Source organism: Centroberyx affinis, unplaced genomic scaffold, assembly GCF_046629955.1.
Source record: "Centroberyx affinis isolate AG114_WGS23_722 - 3 ecotype Tasmania unplaced genomic scaffold, CSIRO-AGI_Caff_v1 ptg000348l_1, whole genome shotgun sequence".
NCBI classification, from domain to species: domain Eukaryota; kingdom Metazoa; phylum Chordata; class Actinopteri; order Beryciformes; family Berycidae; genus Centroberyx; species Centroberyx affinis.
In genome coordinates, this window is record NW_027279020.1 from 64,271 (window position 1) to 85,971 (window position 21,701).

Sequence of the window (21,701 nt, forward strand, 5' to 3'; positions counted from 1 at the left end):
ATGTTTGCCTATATGCTCGGAAATATCAAACGACTAAACCAACTGTTGTCATGAAAATATGGCCCTGTAATCTGTTAAGGGTACAAGTGTTGTCTTTTCCTCAGATCACAGGCTGTGATGGGATGTGAACTGTGTTTGATTTGGCGCACATCATCCGCTCATGATACGGGTGACTATCATTACAGGCTTTCACTCACTGAGAGAGTAATTGATCCTGGATAAACAACAATTTTGCTGGAATTCCACCGCTCTCCATCGCTGAACAAGCACGGCATTCTTCTCAATGCAGATCGCACACAAACCCTGTCTAAAGTCTAGACATAAGCTCGTATACACGAACAATACTCACACACACAGTCACACACACATTGTTTGGTTAAACATCAGACACCTGATGACAGGCTGGTAAGTTTCTGCTGCTGGGGTGTTGAGTTCTTGCAACCATCCATAACCAAATTTCATTAGAGATCATGCACAGACTTTTGATTGTTTCTGAAGTGTGCTCTCTGCTGCAGACAGAGCGAAAAACCGCCTCCACCAAACTGTGGGATGCGTAATTTCCATCCAATATGCACACCCACCGCCAGCACTTCCTTCGCTAAGCCTGATAGATGGCACTTGAACATAAATAGATTGGAATAGCATACCTCTAAGTAGGCCCTTGAAACCAAATGAAAGCACACAGAAAAGACACCTTGCTGCACTGGAAGTCCAGTACAAAACCGCAGTAAGCTGTTGCTCCCCAGTAACCGCTCTTTAACAAACTCATTTAATATTCAGAACTACACTTTGTTTTCTCTGGAACATAAATGTTGAAGTGGTAATGTGCCAGATCCTGTTTTTTATTTTATATACTGTATAGATATTTTGTTTTTGATCTTTAGTGATAAGCGGTCATTCCTGTGGTGTTTTTGTACTGCACTTCCCAGAATGCAGTCAAACAGTCTTTTTCCTTGGATTTTCTGTTGATGAAATTGAGTTTCTGTAGGTGGCTTTTGCCTGTTCAGCCAATGGGGTTTTGCTAACTACCGAGCTCTTCTTCTATTTATTCCGTTGTTGTTGCTGCCAGAAACGTAAAACGCATCATTTCCTATGCTCCGTTTTTCCCAGCAAATGTAAAAGCATTCATGAACTGGGTATAGGTTGAATCACTATTGTGTTACATCAACTGGCGATAGAGAGTGGCAAAACGGACATTTATTTATATGAAAATGTCATGTATACTTTATTAATCCCACTCTGGTGAATTTCTTTATCACTGAAACATCACCAGCAAATGAAGACACAATACCAAACACAAACCGGGCATACACAAACCAAAACAGCACATACAGTATGCACAACCATCCATGTCTATACTAAGCAGACCGGTCAGGCAACAATCCATTATGATCATTTTACGATAAAATCTAATGGGAACAAATGAGTGAAACTGCTTGTACTGAAACAGCTTCTGTGTTGAATCAGTACATTGTGAAGTGGACGATCTGTATTGTTGAGGATACGCTGAAATTTAGACATGGCTCTCCTATTGTACAGTACATTTTGTGATTCCAGATTGCATCCAATACTTGAACTGCCTCTCTTTATAAGCCATGACATTAACACTCTTATTAAAATCAACCTGTTGGGGAACAAAAGCAGAGACAGCTGTTTGTGCACTGGCTGTGTCCATGGGTACGTGTGTTTAGTTTGCGGTTTGGCGAATGCGTGGCAGATGCTGCGAGGGACAGAAACAGCTTATCAGCACTGCTGGACAATTACCGTAGTGACTGTGTGAGCAGAGCAGGGATGTGTGGATGAGATAGCACAGTGCTCATTAGAAGGGCCTGGGGACAGCTGTGCAGATAGCGCTTATTAATCTCATGACGCTGTCACACACACACACACGTGCGTACACACACATACAAGAGAGACCAATTCAATTTGAGACACATGCCAGATAAACACTGGTTCCATCTATTTTTCCATGTCGGTTAAATAAATAAATAAATAAATGAATAAATGATGACAAATAGCCAGTATTTATTTTTTTGTCTTGAGCCATTTTTTAAGTATAATTATGTTCTTTGAAATGATTGCTGCATCTGTCTCTGAATCACTGGGAAGATGAAAGTACAGTACCAGCATAGACGGCTTTCTGCAGCTCAGAAAACTAAGAGCATTCCATTTCCTATTCATGAAAAAAAGCCCCGCTGCATTTTCCCTCACACTTCCCTTAAGTGGAGATAACATCTGGGATAAGTAGGCAGTAAAGAGCAAGAGGGGAAAGGGAGGAGGGAGTGTGTGTGTGTGTGTGTGTGTGTGTGTGTGTGTGTGTGTGTGTGTCTGTGTCTGTGTGTGTGTTCTTCAAAGCTTCTTGGGTCTAGTGTGCTGTGAGTGTGTTGGATCGGCCCTGGGGAGGGAAGTGTGGGAGATAAGCCTGTGACAGCTGCCAAACACCTATGTGTGTGTGTGTGTGTGTGTGTGTGTGTGTGTGTGTGTGCCCACCCATAAGCCCCCATTCAGAAGGAGTGTTTCTGAATCCCAACCACCTGCCAACCCCCGGTCCCTCATGGCAGGTGTGAGTCGGTTCGTACGTGATTCAGACCGCTGATGAACGTGCAGCATATGTGACAGTCTTATCGCTTAGATCTCCCTGTAATAACATTAAGACGGGCGCATTGATGGAGAGATTACCGAAACGTGAGGAACTGTGAGGGCCGCTCCATATGAACGGTATGTGTCTGATATCTCTTAATGAAGGAAAACTGTGATCTAAGGCTTTGACAGGTTTCCATGAGGTAGAATATGGGTCGGTGACAGTAGAGAGCGCCAAACAAGCCGTGGACAGGGGCCTGGAATTGTGACAGCGCACCGCTGCGTGAGAAATCTGAACCTCGGGGTCAATATTAAACTGCAGAAATAGCTGTGACAATAAATCACAAAATACGGCAGGTTCCTACAGTCTCTCAGATGTGTGGGAGAGCGGAAGAAAGTTTTCCTGTCTGACGTCACTGGGGTTCAGAGGTTAAATTCATAAGCAGGTGGCCGGGGCCAGCGAGAGCATGAGCAGGACCGTTTCTTCTAGAGGCTCCATTAGTCTCAAGGCAGACCAGAGCAGGCCATCTGTTTTAATAACCCATCGTCTTAATATGACAACTCATACCAGAAGACTGAGGTCTATGGCCATTCAAGTAAATACATTTTCTCAGGATTCCCATTGACTGCAGTTGCAATTTGCAAAGTTTGTAAACATCCTACTTTGACATCATCGCTGTCGGGTGAAAAGCTCATATCTCCAAAATGTCAACAGCGTTGTTTTTAGCTTGATGACTATGCATGTGGTTTTGTAAGAGGTTTCATAAACTCAAGAGGTTGTAGAATTTTCTCAGTAATAAATAGTAATAATAAACTTTAAATAGCACCTTTCTTAACAAGGTTACAAGGTGCTTTACAATAAGCAGAAAAGCCCCACACAGCATGAAGATGTTAAAAGATGACCATGTAGTCCTTCAGTTGAACATGGAAATCACCAAAATTGGAATTACAACGTTTTCACAGTAACGTTGTACAATATACAGGATTGTTTAAAATGTACTAAATCGGGTGTATTAATTTAATGTTTATTTAACTTACCATTTTATTAAAGGCATTATGATTCTCCGAACTGCAAAATGTCAAGGTAGGCGTTCTGTGCGTTGAGTGTTAGGGTTAAAGATGCCAAAGTGTTTCTCAACACCTCAGTAAAAAGGGAAAAAATGAACTTAGTGACACCCCCCCCCCCCCCCTCTCTCTCTCTCTCTCTCTCTCTCTCCCCCCCCCCCCCCCCCCCCTCTGCCCAGCCTGCCACTGTAACCTGCACGCCCGTCGCTGTCGGTTCAACATGGAGCTGTACAAGCTGTCCGGCCGGAGGAGCGGCGGGGTCTGCCTCAACTGTCGTCACAACACGGCGGGACGTCACTGCCACTACTGCAAGGAGGGCTACTACAGGGACATGACCAAGGCCATCTCTCACAGGAGGGCTTGCAAAGGTAAAGGAGATACCGCAGGTTGGATGTTATAACATCATCCGTGTCTGCGGTCACAAGTATTCTTTCAGGATTCAGTCTTAGGGTATTCTTTTAATCACTCACAGCAATAGGTTTAACACATTCTCCTAGGTTAGACTTTTATGCGCATACCATACACCGTGCCCTATTTCACACTTGAGACTTTGAAAGAATTCTTTAGAAAGTGTGGAGAAAAGCTCCCACCTGTCTCGGTGTCAGTGAACTGACCCGTGCGGCTCCCAAGCTGCTTGGGGTCCCTGACAACACAAGCATAACAAACACAACAGAGGTGTGAGCCGATCCACTGAGCAGAGGAGTGGAAACACAGCTCCCTAATTATCCCTCGCTCCTGTTCATACACACACACATACATATCCACAGGCACAAAGACACACACACACACATACACAGGTGTGAGCACATAAGTCAGGTTTGAGACCAAGCTGCCCAGGATTAATGTGTGGGGAGACAAAAGCTGAGCTCCTTCTGTCTCCCAGCACCTCGGGGATGCTAGACAGGCTCTGAGGCCCTGAGCAAACAAACTCCTGTCACTCATTTACTCTCAGTCTAAACACACATAAACACACATGCAAAAACGCTCCCATAGATGCACAAGGCTCCGCCCCTCCCTCTCTTTCTCTGTGAGAGAGAAAGTAAGACACACACACACACATGCAAACACTGTCATAACAAACAGCGATGTTAATGTCTGAAATGTCCTTATTCGTTCGCTGAAGACGTAGAGAGAGAGACATTTACCGCAAGAGCAGAGGAGGAGCCAAGCAGCTCTGTCAGGTGACCAAATGCCTTATTTTGTTTTATTAGATTTTATTTGTTTAACTTGGAGTACTGCGATGAATCGTCCTAAATTTCAGTGAATTGTGTGTGTGTGGGGGGGGGGATCTTTGATGAGTGGAAAAAGATGAGAGTGGCCAACAATGGTGGGAAAGCCTGCCATAGAATTCAGTTCAAGAGGGGAATCAAACAGGCTCTCAGACGAGAGGCCAAAAATCCACCCCGAAAAATAAATCCCATCCACACACATCATGCTACGCCCTGATAACTTCATTGCATTTACTGGATCTATCTGCATCATTTTTTAGTACAGAGTGAAAGGGAAAAAGTGCTTGAAATCTTACTTCTGCATGCTGCTGTTAAACAACATTACATATTCCAATGCCGTTGTCTATTTACATCCAGATTCTCACCGCACAATAATGACAAATGAGTGACTCTGTGCAGATGCACATATTGTGGTCTTCAACCACATCCACTGCTGAGCTGTGACTGGTCGGTGACAGGGTCTCAAAATCCCTATCCTTCAATGCCCTTCTCCTTGGTACACCGCTGGCTATTAAGTCACAGGAACTGCAACATGATATTTCCTACTTCGTGCCACAACAGACCTCCCCTCTTAATTCCCCCTGGCTCGCTCAAGTCTCATGGAACGAGAGCACGGCATCGGCAGCAACGTGACCAATAAAAACAGCCGTTTTCACAGTTAGTTTGGGGGTATTTTTATGTCAGCGTTCGAGTTCTGGGGTAGATTTAGTGCATGTGGCAATGTTGAGTTGGAGTTTCGCTAAAAAGTGACAAATGGTTCTTGTTCAGCATTGTTTCGCTGTGCCGTGCCAGCCCAAACATTTTCACAGGCCATATTTGGGGGAGTAGTCAGGTTCAGGTGGATGGAGCTAGGAGCAGGTTAGTGTTACAGAGCGTCTCTCTTTTGGCTAATGATCGAGCAACATCCATAGATCTCCACCAGGTCTTTCCAAACAGCTGGATCAGTAACCTGAACACTTCCAAGCCCCGCTCCCCGTCCCTCCATCTCCCTCCGTCTCCCCAGCTTAGTGCTCTGGGATCAAACCCAAACAGCCTGATTGCTGCCTTCTCCTCAGGTGACAGAACCAGGGCTATGTGACATCAGTTAGGACCCGCTATATTTATTGTTCAACTCAGCCAACCATCCCGCTCTGCTGTTGTTGGACAGGAAATACAGCGCTGCGCCAACACAGCCAGGAGGAAGTCTGCTTTCATTCTCCAATCCTTAACCCCCCCCCCACAAAACTCCCCATATCAACAAAATGTCCGCTCAACGATTTGCTTAATAGGTGGAGGCTTAGTGAAAAAATGGCTCTGCTGCACTATAGGCGGAGAACCCCTACGTCTCCGGTGGCAGCGTGGAATGCCTCATGCTTTATTTCCCAGATTAACAACTTCACCCCTCATCAAGCGCAGTGTAAACACGGCTCTTGGAGCGCCGCGGTGCACGCCCCCCCTGGCCCTAACGGTTTGTTTTATTCCCGGTCCCCTCGTACGTTTGGCAGCCTCAGCCTCTAGCTGGACCCGGGGAGCCCGAAGAGATGAAGCTGGTACATGGTCCGCTGCACCGCACTCTCCCCCAGAAACCTCTCAGAAACTCCTCAGCTTCGCAGGCCCCCAACACACGCTGAAATTAATTAATGTTTCCAGTTTGTGCCACATGTTAGAAGAGTGAAGCTGTAATTTTAGGTTATGGGGGAAATGGTGGTGGTGGTAAGTGTTGTCAGTCTGCTTTGTGCTAAAAATCATTTGATATTCAGAAAAGACGTTTGATAACCTTATTAACCTTATTAATTCTATTGAATTTAAAAGAAGCAGAGCAAAACAAATAGCCCCTTTACGGTTTCAGACCGGCAAACTATTCTGCAAAAATAGCAAAACAAATGCTGAATGTAAAGTACTTCACAGGGAGGGACAGAAAGTGACTTAATGTTGTTGGATTTTGTTTTGAATTTTATAGTTATGGTACCACCCTATATTAGAGAGTCATTTGTAAAGGCTTTAGAAGATGCCCACAGAATAAAAACATGAGAAAGCATGGAGTCAGTTTTATTTTATAGACTTTTGTTTTAATGAATGCTGGTAGATAAACACTGACATGTATTGCATGCCTACTGTGTGCCATAGCGGCCCAAACAAAATCCTGTTTGGGAGAGACGGTTAAATTGAAAACATCACCCTATGATGTCAGTGTTTATGTTTTTATCTTGAGCTGCATTATTCAATGATCATTTTATTGTACTTATGGTTTCCATTAAAATGTCCTCCCTTGTTTTTAATGTAAAGAATCTCTGAATAAGAAAGAGGCTGAATCCCTGATCATTTCACCATTTGAATTTAACAAATAAACTTGGCAAATGTTCTTATGATGCAAATCAAGTAAAACTTTTTTTTTCCATTTTATTTAATAAGCAACTCCTTATATTCATGAAGCTCCTTGAATTCCCACTAAAAGCAACTCCAACCTCTATTGGACCACTTCAAGCAATTTTCAAATTACTCTGCTGGTACATATAACACATGCAGGCCTAATAGGGAGGCTGGGCTTCCACTTCAAACACTGGCTTTATGGTAAACGTTTGGCAGAGCACACACACAGAACGAAATTCTCACATTTAACGTGCGATCCTCCCAACTAACAGCTTAAACAGACTTTGAAGTGCGTTCCACTCGTCCATTAATGGGAAACATTATTCAGGCAGTATTTGCAAGGAACTCTTTGCCAGAAAGCTTTACATTGGAAACTCAATCTGAAGAGCACACAGTCTGTCTACACCGGATCACAACAGTACAGAGAACACAAAGCCTGCTCTCAAGAGCTCAAAGACACATGCACATGCAAGCATGCGCGCGCACACACACACACACACACACACACAAACACACACACCAACTCACATCCCCACATCCAGCTTTGCGTTCAAAACATGCGCACAATAGACAGATGCTGTGCAGTGAGAGTGAAATTTTATATTTAATCAAGTTATTTACTCATATGCATGCCTTCCAGAGCAGACCTAATGAAGAATCCTATGGTCATTATGGGTGGAGGGAAGCAGTGTAATTTGTTTGAGGTTTTATGCTGGTGCAAGGCCCAGTTCCCCATCTGTGATGGTCTGGAAGGAAAGCACAGTCTCTTAATGTGAATGATTTCTCACTAGGCTTTAGTGCTTAGATTACTTTTTTATTGTATGGAATAAGTAGAGTCAGCAGCGGACATGCCAGAGAAATCGTAATTTGAAAGTCGAGATTTGTTTTGTAACGGTGCTGGTCTTGTAAACCACTCATGTTTTCATATTTAAAATCACAAGTTGTTTACTCGTTCCCCATTTATGTTGATTTTCTTTTCCTTTTTTTCCCTGTTCTCCATAGCATGCGATTGCCATCCGGTTGGCGCAGCGGGGAAGACCTGTAACCAGACCACAGGCCAGTGTCCCTGCAAGGACGGAGTGACGGGAATCACCTGCAACCGCTGTGCCAAGGGCTACCAGCAGAGCCGCTCTCCCATCGCCCCCTGCATAAGTACGGCCTGCTTCTATTGCCTCCGCACACAGTGGCTGGATCCAAAGAATACTAAACCATGCCAACGCGTATTAACTGCGTCAATATGAGCTGTTTCTATGGCATCAACGCTGATGGTGAAATTCGGCTACGGCTGAATGATAAAAAGTTATTCGTAAAAACACTTTGATATAAACCAAAGCCCATCAACAGAGTTCACCATGTTATCTACACACAGTTGCATGTACTCAGACCACACACTTCTCCCAGCTAGTCAACTCTTATTAGTTCAGCCAAAACCTACAGTCCAACCTTAGATACCCAGGCTCCATCAGCAGTGGTGAATTGTGATAAGCACCTCAGGAAAAGACCTGAAAAGGACAGAACATGCTTGTTATGCATGAATTCATGGCTCACACTCATCCCATGTTATTTTTATACCCCTGTTCCATTATTTTGGATAGATATTTGGCTGTTTAAACCAGAGCTTGGATAAACAGACCATTACAGCTCGCCTAACATGGCCTTGTGTGCCGTCAACACCGTTAACGGCCCATCTCCCTATAAATCCCCAGCACAGGTCCAGGGGAATGATGGCTGATATGTTTATTGGCTATATCTGCTGCCTGCAGATTCCAGCCCCATGGCAATAAACGTCAGCGCCACACAGAAACAGAGATGGCTAGCTAGTAGCCGCTTTTGCTAGCACCATCAAACAGCTGGCTGGCATGACCAGATAAGATAACAATGATGTCTGGGAGGACACATAGACATTTACAATTGTCCAATATGTTACTGTATTTCAGTGGGGTTGACATTTCTGATAAAGTTGTATGTGGAAATTGGACAAGGCCTCTGTGGCCCAAGAATCACAATGATATGCTTGGCCAGGATCCACAGCGATAATTTAAACCTGCGAACCTGCTGGAATAGGATTTCTTTAATTTTGTTGGGAAAGTAACAAATGCAGTGTAAAAGTTGGAGGAAATGGGGTTCTTGAAGTTTGAGTAGAATATATTTGGTTTCTCGTATATTTTTGAGATAATGCGTTTTAGTTTTAATAGCATGATATTAAATTTTTGTGATATCTAACTCCCTGCCAGCTCTGATTTTAACAAGGCAGGCGGCCCTGGCTCTCTGCACCTACAACATACCACAAACAGGAGGGAGCAGAACATTAATAGGAAACTCACTTTCTCACTACACATTTTTCAGTACACGTCTGTGTGTCAAAATCAGCTGTCATTAACAAGACATCCCATTAAAAGCATCCCTAAGTGCATTTCACAGATGCTGAGGTTTAGTTATGCCCATAGGAGAATAGCCAGGAAATTGAGCTCCACATATTTCCTCATAGATGTAACCCATCACATAAGTCCCATTTTTTCTCTGTACATTGCAGTATGATGACAATGTGAAATATATATTGTTTCCTCTCTCTGTCACAGAGATCCCAGTTGCATCTCCTACAGCAACATACACCAGCTCCGAGGAACCCTCCGGTGAGTAACACAGCAGATACTTTATTGTTTTCCTGTTTGACATACAACAGATTTTGCAACAATAAAACAACCAAAACATCACCTGGTTTGAAGTGAGATACTTTATGGCCACTTGTTTTTTTTTTTTTATCTCACCTGCACAAAGTGGTAGCATCACTTATTTTTGTCTATTTCATTATGGTATTTTATCAACATATTTTTTTAATCACTTCTTGTTTATCATGGCAACTAAACTAAACTAAAATTCATATATATCATAGACTACTGTACCTTCACGCATGTAACCATGTATTTGTAGAACATGTATGTTTTTTCCATCCATCCTCCAGAGCAACATTCACAGTTTCACTGACCTAAACGCGCGTCACTGAGCGTAGCAGCTGATGTAAACTCCAGATATTTTGTCAGTGCTCCCTTTGGCCTCGTTGCCTGTATTCCCAGCCTGCCCAGCAGCCTCCCAAGGGTATCAGCCCTAATCTGATTACATGCTTAATTTGCACCAGTTTGTATTTCAATCAAGGCTGGCTGCGCTGGGAGTGAAGCCCTGTCCTTGCTCACTTATTCACACCCTATTGTTCATGTGCACTGACAAGAGCCTCCATGTTGGACAGCCGATTGTAGATGACATGACATGCCACAGTAATATTTACCAATAGCTTTCGTATAATTTCTGTCTATAAAGGCTAGTTGGGATGGCTGCTCTGCATTGTACTTGACCATGAGCAAAGAATTGGTCTCTAAACCTGTTGCTTCAGCTAATCTGTTTAGAGTTGAGTTTGTGTTTTAATCATGACAGGTTAGGGAAAACATAGGCAATGTCACTTTTGATCATTGATCAGTGTCATCTGTAACTGACAAAGTGGCGCCACTGACTTCATGGAGCTCTATTGTGAACCCCATTTCCTACTATAGTGACTGCCTAGGCTATGTGGTGTTTGGATTCCTGTCAGAAACCCCACACAGACACCACCCTCCAAATTAGGAGTGGTGTGGTCCCCAGGGACCCTGCAGAATGAAGGTGGCACTGCTGGAGAGGCCACACAAAGGGGGCGTTTGTCCTCGCAGCAGGAGATTGGACCTTAATGAGAGCTGTGGGTGTAACGGCCCAGTGCGGGGATTGTGCTGTGGGGCTAATGGGCAACGCCAGCTATCAAAGGGAGGTATGATGAAGGCCCCCAGGGGCCAGTGGGAGACAAAGAGGGCCCCCGCCCTCGCCACTTCATTTACATGGAAATTAGGCGTGGTCGATATGGACTCGTCAAATTCATTTACTTTGGGATTTCCCCTTTTTTATTTCTCCCGCCACCCCGAAAGCTGCCAGGCATTTCACTAGAAATGTTTTCTCCACATACATGCACTCGCTCCTCATCCCCCGCCACCGTCCCAAACCGCCTTTTTTTTTTGAGGGGGAGGAGAGGGGCGTTTTTTTCTTACTCCATCATTACCCAGGCAACCTCATTCACACAGAGTATAATGGGAAAGAAAGGGGAAGACTGGACAGAGGGCTGGAAGAAATAATGAAGTTTGTCCATATTCAGGCAAGCTGAAAGGTCCCCTCTCTCTCAACTGCCCCCTCCTTTCTCTTCAGACTGCCCAACCCAGCTTTCCCACCCCCCAGAAAAGAGCACAAGGCTTATTGCTCTGGGAGAGGGGGGGGCGACACTAGGAGATGATCTGGTTCCAATTTGTGTCAGTCAGTGGAAAGTGGAGGGAACAAATGATTTCAATTTTCAGTTTGGCCTCTGGTCCCACCACCAGCTCCCTCATTACAAAAGGTGCCTGGCACCCTGACAACACGACAGCAGCGGCCATCGATAAAGCCCTTTGGCACGTCCGCCATCCCAGGTCAACATACACTGGTGTCAAAGGGATGCCGCTAGACCCCAAAGCCATTAATCATAAGTCTGTGAGCTTTTTCTGGTCGCTGCAGCAGACTCTTCTCAGGGGCCACATAATGTTTAGCCTCGACCAACGCTGGACGATTCACTTTCTTGCCTCATGCGGGTTAGATGCTGCTTAGGGGCCCTGGTAATTTTTGGTAGGCCACTAGCTAATTTCCCCCCTGTGACCTTCTTTTGTGCTGGAGTGACCCCTCCAGCCCTTGGAGCCGACACAATGCATGCCAGGACATTGACGAGGGAGCGGACTGGAGTGGAGAAGTTGGGAGGGAATAGAGTGGGAGTGTGTTGACAGACACAGGAGGATCTGTGTAAGCCTTAATCTGTTTCACAGTGGCACTTTGACAAGGAAGGGACTCTTCAAGACCTTGGGGGGCACCGAGAGCGTGACACAAGAGACCACATGTAAAGCCTGATCCAGCAAGAGTCTGGCCCGATGATACTGACACACATTTTTTGTTGTTGGGACTATTAGCTATCATGTTTGAAATCTAACTTTAAATTGTTCTGTTACTCTCTCTCTTCCTCTCTCTCCTCCCTTCCTCAGATTGTGATTCTCACTGCAAAGCATCCAAGGGAAAGATGAAGATCACCATGAAGAAGTACTGTAAGAAAGACTACGGTGAGTGAGTCCACTGTGCAGGAATGTTTGCTGCCAGACGTTGGCCAGCAGTCAAGAGGTCAGATGTCTCTATTAATCGGATCCCGGGGCCAATCCACACCCTGGTGCCGCTCTCTCTGTTTCTGGGCCGCTGCGGTGACGGCTCACTCACACTCGCCGGATTAAAGCTACAGCCTCAAAAGGAAACCACTGTCTTAACTGAGCCCAGGGGGCACCACTCATGGACAGTCCAGTCAGTGTCAGACTTAGAAATACTGCCGGATCCTGGCAACTCAGACAAATGGAATCCAAACAAAGTGATATATTTTCTGAATGTCAAGTTCAAAACTAGTAAGTGTGATACTGAACCTGGGCCAGTAGAGTCAGAACCACACCTTCACAGATGTTGAAGTGTCTACCTTTTGTGCCATTCCAAGTAAAGCATGCCTTTCCTGTAAGTGCATTGGTTATCCAGTGTAACCTAACCTCCAGCACAAATTCCTAAATTTACTCCCTTTAGATGTAAAATAGTCTTAGTGGCAAAGTCTTAGTAAAGCCTGGGGTCAGGCAGGAGAGAGGTTTTCTTGAGTGTCTTCTCTTTTGTCACCGAGATCTGTCTGTTTTAGCTGATATAGTCATCAGAGAAATGGCACAAGCAAGGCTCCCCATTGGATTGGAGGGCTCTGCCATAGCCTTAGCTTTGTGGGACTGTTTGGATTGTGTCTGTGTGCATGTGCCTATGTAGGTGTGTACTGGATGTGTGTCTGTATTGAATGCCTGCATATGAGACTGTCTTTTGGGATCTTATAGCAGTGCTGCTGTGGTGGTGCTTCCTCTGCCTAAAACCCTCTGTATCTCCCCACACTGTCCTCTTCTCCCTCCCTGCTCATTGTGAGTGGAGGACCATGGTAAAAGTATGGTAGACATGCATCCCAGGATGGTGTAATGGTGTAGACCCCTGCCAGTCCATATGTAGGCCTACTACTTCTGTTGGCCTTGGACCGAGTCTCACCAGAACCCTGTCTCTTGTGTCTCCTACATTTCTACGTTCTAGAAAAACACCAAGAGGAATGGAGTGCGCAAGTCTCTTTTAAAGAAAGAAAAAAAGGATGGTGGATAAGAACACCATGTCCAGTTTGGCAAAAGCTTTCAGGCATTTTAGAGCAAATCCCAAATTGATAAGAGAAGCCAAAACACACAGCAATCACATTATGTTGTCAATGAATCTAGAGAACGAGGGGTGCAGCTGAAATACATCTAATGTAATAGTGTCAGGTAGATGGGTATCATATTACAGAGTTTGAAACAACATCTCAACACTTCGGTACCAGCAGAATGCAGCAGAGTCTTGTTTTCAAAGCTGTTTCCCACAAATTCAATAGGCACGATGACTTGAAGCAAAAAGGAAATTTGATGTTTTGATGATTGATGATATTGGACCATTATCCCTCATGTTCTGAAAAAAAACAAAAAAAACAAAACGTAACACTGGAAGAGTTTCATACCTGTAACACTCAGACGGAGGATATAAGACAGGCAAGGGATTGTATAGTATCTATATGGCTTACACACATACATTACCATCAGAGATCTACATTTTCATTGCACTAGCCCACTGGGTAGCTCTACACAGTTTACCCACATGGCAAATGATCCCCTCCCCTCTTTGGATTTTCCACACCATTAATCACAGCAATATAATGGTAGATCTGTTATCGGTGGATCCACGTCTGTAAACCACAGAACAAATCTCCGCAGCCACAGAGAAAAAAAACACTTTTGAGGCAGATCCAGTACTACATAGTATATGCTGTCATTTCAGCCAAGTCTCCACAAATATCCTTTAAAAACACAGTAAGACTGTTATTAAACTCCTGGCTGGAGACATAATCTCCATTTCTCTTTGTTAGAAGTATGCCTGGTATTATTCATTGCTGTATCATTAGCCGCTTTTACCCACATATTCTCCCTATTGTTGACCAGCATATCGATCATGCAGATTTTGATGGACAGTTTATGTACATTTGTGTATCCATCAGCTATAGTAATGGTTTATCACCATTAGTTCGGATGGAACCCATCCAGTTCCAGTTCCAAGAGTTTTCTGAATTGTCTCTCATTCAAAATCACCATCAATGAAAGTTCATCAGCCAGTCAGACATACCGCTTTGAATACTTTAAACAGCATCCAACTGAAAATTGGCCAAATGTAATTTTTCCTTCTTACTGTTATGTAGACAATAATTCAGGCCATTTGTTTCAGTTCACTAGGAAGCCAACATGCAGCCATTATTCATATTTCCACATTGATTTAAATCTTAATCATCACAGATGAGACAGGCCCTGCATCTATAAATCAGTCAGACTAACTCTAGCAAAGCAGGCGGTCCCTATTGGTTTTCTCTGAAGTTCCCCAAACAAGTCTGGAAGCAGATGATTCTGCCTTAACCACGCTGAGGCTGTATGGCAGACATCATTGCTTAGCATGCATTCTCTTTGCCTCAGTCTAATTCATTTCTCAGGCCTGTCGCTTTGCCTTTGTGGGGCTTCAGAGTCTCTCTGTTCTTGGGGGCCACAACCCCCATGTGTGAGTGGTGCTGTGGGCCCCCGGGGGTCACGGGAAGGGGCCCTCTGTTTAAACACAGTTGTGCACTCTGCCGGCGCGGAGCATTCCACAGGGCACAAACAGGTGGTAAATTAGGCAGACGGTGACGGATTGCCACCCTGGAGAGAAAGAAATATGTTGTGTTTATTCATTTTTTGTTTTTCATCATTGCCGTAGCTACGGAGACGACGGACACAAAGGGATTATATTCTCCCCTGACGCCCTCCTCCGCACACACGTACCCTCCCTCCGCCTGCCACCGGGAGGACAATGAATCAAAGCGCCGCGTGTTTACCGACGCTCCGGGATAGCGCTCAAAGGCGAGGCCTCCCAGCCTGGTTGCCCCGGCCTCCCTGGCCACCCCTCTGCGCTCACCCAAGGGTAACGGGGTCCCTGATCATTCACTCAGCTGATAACCAGAAGGGACGGGGGCCTCAGTGCCTTAATTAAGCGAGTGCTAATTTCATTAGCCCTCGCTTGTGGGTGGTGTGTGGGTCAAGCTGCAGCACACTGCCCAAAGAAGATAAACCCAGTGGGAAGTTTGGCCATGCAGGAGGCTTAGCTGGCAGCTGCGGTGGAATTGCAGGACCTTCGTGCACCCGACTTCTTGCCTATCTCTCCCTCTCACAAAAGTCTCTCTCCTTTTCTCCCTCACTCATTCTTCCTCTCTCTTTCTCTCCGCTCTCTGTCTCGCTGTCTTGTCCCTCCCCGTCACCCTCACCAGACAGTGTCAGCAGTGTTGACGCACTATTTTATCACAGCAAAATAAAAGATTGCTTGACCCCCTGTTCCCCTTCTTTCAAGTATCACAATTTAGTTCTGGTATCTATTTAGCTCCAACGAAGTGGCAGAAGTGTGCGTGTGAGTGTGTGTGAGCTTTTGTGTGTTTAAACACGGTGCACCAGAGAGACAGAGACAGAGAGAGCATACTTGAGAGTGAGAGAGAGAGAAAGAGAGAGAGAGACAGACCCTGACAGAGAGACTGTGCCTGGATGCTGTAATCGAGTCTGGTCCTTTGAGTTCAGCGCGGCAGCTCGTTAGCCGGTCACTGAGAGCGACCCGGAGAGAAGAGGGCTATCGCCGCTGGATTCTCACGCTGCGCACTTGGATGGGGCTCTGGGAGCAGAACCCGGATAGCTCATGAGGTCGGAACACATCCCGATTCTCCTGGAAGCTTCTCTGTGGCTGGGAAGACAAATAGTGGCCCCTCCTTCCCCCACACACACCCTTTATGTGTCTGGATGAAGGAGAGGGCTGCAGCCCAGAGACACATTGTTAATGAATGGCAGGACTGTGAGAGCTCGCTCTACTCAGCCCAACAGGCCTCCTTTCTTCTGAAAATTGTGTGCAATTTGCTCACACCAGGCCCCCGCACACACACTCTCACCCCCCACTCCTCCGGTTCTCTTAGAACATTCTCGGCAGTAATAGGGGACGATTGATGAACAACGCAATAGAGAGCGATTGCGTTCAACCAGAAAGGCAAGGAAAAGGCTGACTTCCTGTGCCATTTTCAAATGAGGATCAAAGCCATTCTCTCTTTCATAAACATTACTCAGCTGATCACAAGCCACAGGTTGTGTGGGAATACTGTGTGGATGCATGGGTGTGTGAGCAGACCAGGGTACACATTTTTTCAGAAGGCATTTTTTGCCCTCTTGATCTGATTTTTAGAAGTATTGTGTTCCTTTCCTCGGGCAATTTTATTGAACTAAGAAATAGTGTTATACATTTGCATTGCATGTTGGCAAAAAAAACATTGAATTTGCACCACCTCAATCTGTTTTAGTTTTAAATCATAATATACTGTCACAACAAGAGCAACAATCCTGTGTGCTGAGTTGGTTCATGTTCAAATGTGGCTCCATTTTTCTCGCCCATAACGCACTGAAAGAATCCCCCTGTAATAGGCTCCCACGAATCACCTACGGTGGCCCAGTAGGGACAGTGAATATTTTGAAAGTCAAGGAAAGAATCTGGCTGAAATACAAAAAAATAATAATAATTACTAATTACTAAACTAATAATTTTTTTAATTTTTTGCCCCCTCATTTTTAATTTCATGGGTGTTTTATGAACTTTCAAGGGTATTTTTGCCCTGAGCCCTGGTTAACTTCTGACCCTGGTGTACACATGCATGTACTAGGTCCAGAAGTCTTCACAAGTATAATACATTACCACAGTTCTACAACAAAAACAACAACAACAATTAGTTTAGACTTAAGCATTAATTGGTTATGGCTAAGGGGTTATGGAAAAAAGAAAGCCCTCAAAAATATAGCAGTAGCATTGTGTGTGTGTGTGTGTGTGTGTGTGAGAGAGACCTGTTGCATGTGCAATTGTGCATGCTTGAGTGCGTCTTGAGTGTTTCACACCATCCAACCAATCTCTTTTCTCCAGATTGGGTCAATTCACACAATTGTGAGCGAACACCCCCCCGTACTCACACACACACACATACACACACTTTAGCAGTAATAGCACATTCCTAGCTAAACCACTTCACCTCAAGCACAGATTAGCTCCTACTCTGTTGAGCTGTTTGCCCCTTGTTGCAATCAGAGTGATGAAGTAATGGCTGCTTCGTCTGACAGAGAAAACCACGCAGGGGAGCTTCTGCGAACGGAGCTTTCCTCATTTCCTGGTATTGAAATATCTGCTGGAAATAGTGCTCCAATAGTTACCAGGTTCAGCTTGACTTAGCCTGAGGTTCTCAGTGTTCAGATGTTCAGACTCCATCTTAACACCTGATAGACCAATTGGAGTGGATTTGTTTCAGAAGTTTTATCGTTAACAGATGTGGTATTTTTCTATAAAATGAATTTCACTTTTGGCCTTTTTTTAACGAAATGGAACCCAATACCCCAGAACCCAGTACCCCTCTTCCTCAGCCCCAGCCTTGCCAGTTGAAGGAAAGGCGTTTCTAGGGATACAGTCTAGCAGTCAAACACTGCTGCCCATCACAGGGAAGTGTGCATTCAAATGTACTCCGTGGGCAACCATTGTCTTTGCACTGGGAGCACTATGGCAACTGTTGCTGTAATACGGAGCATGCTCAGCAGCACAACAAGGAGAGGTCAAAGGTCGGGGATGAGGGGAGGGACCGGTGACAGAAGTTGACACAGAGCAAAGTCAGCAATTTCTGGATCATGTTTAAACATAGCAGCGCTTATTGGACCTCTTGTGAAATCAGACTTCTACCGCTGCTGCTCCAAGTTCCTTCAGGCACATGCCCAGGCCTCTGGACAACAGAATAGAGTCGGAAGCTGACGGGTGTTATAGTTTACCAGCTCACCTTGTGATATGAATCGCTCGTTCATACATGTGTATTAACTGTTAACACAATCTCTCACTTGACAGAGATAATACTTTGACATTCTCTAACACCTGCTTTTTCTCTTCTCCTCCCTCAGCTGTCCAAGCACACGTCCTAAAGGGAGACAAGGCGGGGGAGTGGTGGAAGTTCACTGTCAACATAATCTCCGTCTACAAGCAAGGTGAGCACCGCATTCGCCGCGGGGACCAGCTGCTGTGGGTGCGCGCCAAGGACGTGGCCTGCAAATGCCCCAAGATCAAGCCGGGGAGGAAGTACCTGCTGTTGGGCACAGACGACGACTCTCCCGGGCAGAGCGGTGTGGTGGCGGACAAGGGAAGCCTGCTCATCCCCTGGAAGGACCTGTGGGGCCGCAGGCTGAGGAAGTTCCAACAGCGCGACAAGAGGGGAAAGTGCTAAGAAGAGCTGGAGAGGAGAGAGCGACGGAGGAGAGGCGCGGAGGCAGAATAACGTCTCCGAGCCTGAGATACGCAAGTGGAGAAGAGGATAAAAAAAAGTAAATAACAAACTGGAAGGATAAAAGATGGAGAGACACAGGTGAAAAGTAGGGGAGATAGGGGGTAAATGACTGTGTGCTGCTGCTCTGAGTTGGAGCGAAAAGAGATTAGTGTTTTTTTTTAGGAACTTTCGTGAAGGAGCTCATTCTACAGTTGTTCTGTTTCTGTTTGTCTTTCAAGGTTTGTTTTGTTGTGGAATTGCAGAGTTTGCACCTATTGTTACAGATATGTCACATCCTGACTATTCTACCCATGATGCAGTTGTTGTTCAAAGTCCCCTGTTCATTTGTTTCAAAACGCAATCCATCTACTGTATCACCTTTTTGTGTTTTCGGAGGCTCTTTGTCTACTGCGTTGTGTGAAGTGTTTTCTAGTAAGCCGAAGAGACATAGCGTGGCATTAAGGGATTTCACTCATCCCTCCACCTTGCCAAGCTTTGTCACGATAAACTTACGCTAAACAGCTGAAAGTGATACTTGTTAAATTGGTCATTAAAACCAGGTTTTTCTGTGGTTCCAGCCTCATTAAGAGCAAGTGAGCATGAAAGAGAAACACAGGAGGTGCCATTTTACCTGAGAGCTACTTGCTCACATATGAGTGTTACCTCAGTGATACAACTCATGTCATGGGAACAGACATCAAAATGCCATAATGATACTCTCCTCATTCTGTATAATGACTAGTATCATGTTGTTCATTGCAAGCAAGTCTTTGCTCTGTGCTTATTGATAGATAAACAGTATGTTGTGGTTGTGACCTCTGCAATGTAAAGTAACCATACGTGCATACATAGACATTATTTTAAATAGATGATGCCTTAGCATCAGCTAGATGTAGAGTAGACATGTCAACCATGCACTTATTTTTTAATAGTCAGAAGTATTCAGAACATATGAGATATGTTCACGTTTTTAAAGTGGCATCCAAAACCACTGCCATACTGTATGATGCAAACAAACTCTATACTGAAAACCCTATTCACCATACTATTTGTTTTGACTGATGCATTTGGTTGACATTAACAACCCTGTTCAAATTTGTCACAACTACAGATGGCTCAGAATTTAGTGTTTCCTCTAATAAAGGACTAAATGTTATTTGAAACATTTAGAGACTGGTTTGCAAATGAGCGAAGTGATGAAGTGAAAGTATTGCTTCATCTACAATGTGGAAGTGATGAACCATCGCTTGCTTCATTAAAAAAGAATGTTGAATGGCAAGACCTATCAAGCAATCCTCATACCACTGACATGATAATGCATGCTCACTATTTAGCTGACTAAAAGCTAACTATGATTGTGAATTATGTACACAATGAATTTGTATACAGTACTCAACGTTGTGGGAAAAGTAACCTGTGGAGTGATAAAATATCACAGACATTTATCTTACAGTGCGATCAGCACATTGTGTCAAATATTTTTCACCTCAAAGCAACTTTTTGAGGACGGGATTCCATTATCAAGATGCTACTTGGTACTCGACACAAAGGGATGACCGACATGTTATATAGCTGTATAGTATTACTATTTTTTTTCTTTTGTGAAACATTAACTAGATCTATCTCCATGTGAAATTAACCAGAGTTTTAAATACTATAGACTTAATAAATGGAATGATAAATACATGAATGTGAGACAAATTTCTCATGTTTACCTTAGTATTATGCACACAGAGGATCACACTCCAGCAGAGAAAGAGAGATCTACACACATGAACACAAGTATACATACACACACGCACATATGTTTACACATATCGCTCCTCTCTCTCTCTCGCTCTCTCTCTCTCTCTCTCTCTCTCTCACACACACACACACACACACACGCACACACACACGGGTACAACTCAGTGCTTCATATGTATTTGAAAACTACAACATGCTTAAAAAGTCTCTGCCAGCACATCTGGATTGACACATCCAGCTCTCTTATACATTTAGACTTGTTCTGCAGACATTTGGAGAAAGGTACTCACTACCAGACTTCTGCTCCGTAAATATATCTTAATAATTATCTGCTTCTGTTTATACTTTGGCTTGTAAATGTTGTTTAGCTGTGTCCATTGCAAATGGTTGTGTAATGTCTTGTAATGCATACTAATATATTATGTTTATCACAAATGAATATATTTAATGACACATGAAGCAATGTGGCTTTTGTGGTTTTTATTTTTTGGTCTGTTTCTGTTTTTGTTTTTTACTTTGGTTACTCTTTGCATTGAATTGTAGATGGCTGTAATGAAAAGTATTGATAAGTCTGTAGCTATTGAACAGCCTGCTAGAGTTGGAAATTAATTCATCTGAAATAAAGCTCTGTAAAAGAACTTGTGGATGATCCCCATGACATTACATTTTGTGTTCTTTTTCTTTTCCTGTAATCAAAAAGCTTCCACCAATTACGTTTGCTTGATTGTCCTCCACATATTGCAGCTATGCCTGATATTCCCACAATTTTCTATCATTACAGCTCTTTAGACAAATTACATTATTCAGCAACAGCTGACTGAAATAAAGTAATCTTGGTCCCTTTAGCCTGCAAAGTGTTCAAACAACTTACATCATCACATTATGAGGTATCTGAGCGGGAAAAGAATAACACTCTTCCCTCCCTCAACTACTACTGTCACATTTCCCTTGGGCAAGGCACTTCACCCGCATTTGCTCCAGTGGAGCTGTTCAGCAGCCAAAACTAGAAGACTTGTTGTACTTAGGAGCAACCAAGTGCGAATGTGTGTAACTGTATCAGTGTGAAACAGGGCATTGCTGGAAAAGAGTATACATGCTCAGTAGACCTTCCCTGCATAAATATTGTTTAAAAAAGGTAGCATCAAGTACAAAAACAAGCCAAATGACTTTTTCATAACACTCTAAATATGTGGACTGTATCGACAAAAAGGCTTGGTGTGCCA

At 44.2% G+C, this 21,701-nt stretch overlaps 1 protein-coding gene across 1 annotated transcript in view; it reads left to right on the top strand.

Moving 5' to 3' along the window:
- ntn1b (netrin 1b) overlaps window positions 1–20,572 on the top strand; it is a 38,788-nt gene extending 18,216 nt beyond the window's left edge. Inside the window, exons 3-7 of the mRNA XM_071515400.1 lie at window positions 3,825–4,013; window positions 8,226–8,375; window positions 9,803–9,856; window positions 12,302–12,376; window positions 18,374–20,572. Coding sequence (XP_071371501.1) covers window positions 3,825–4,013; window positions 8,226–8,375; window positions 9,803–9,856; window positions 12,302–12,376; window positions 18,374–18,693 — 788 coding nt within the window. The 3' untranslated portion in view covers window positions 18,694–20,572. The remainder of the gene's footprint in view (window positions 1–3,824; window positions 4,014–8,225; window positions 8,376–9,802; window positions 9,857–12,301; window positions 12,377–18,373) is intronic.
- Window positions 20,573–21,701: the final 1,129 nt, after the last annotated feature.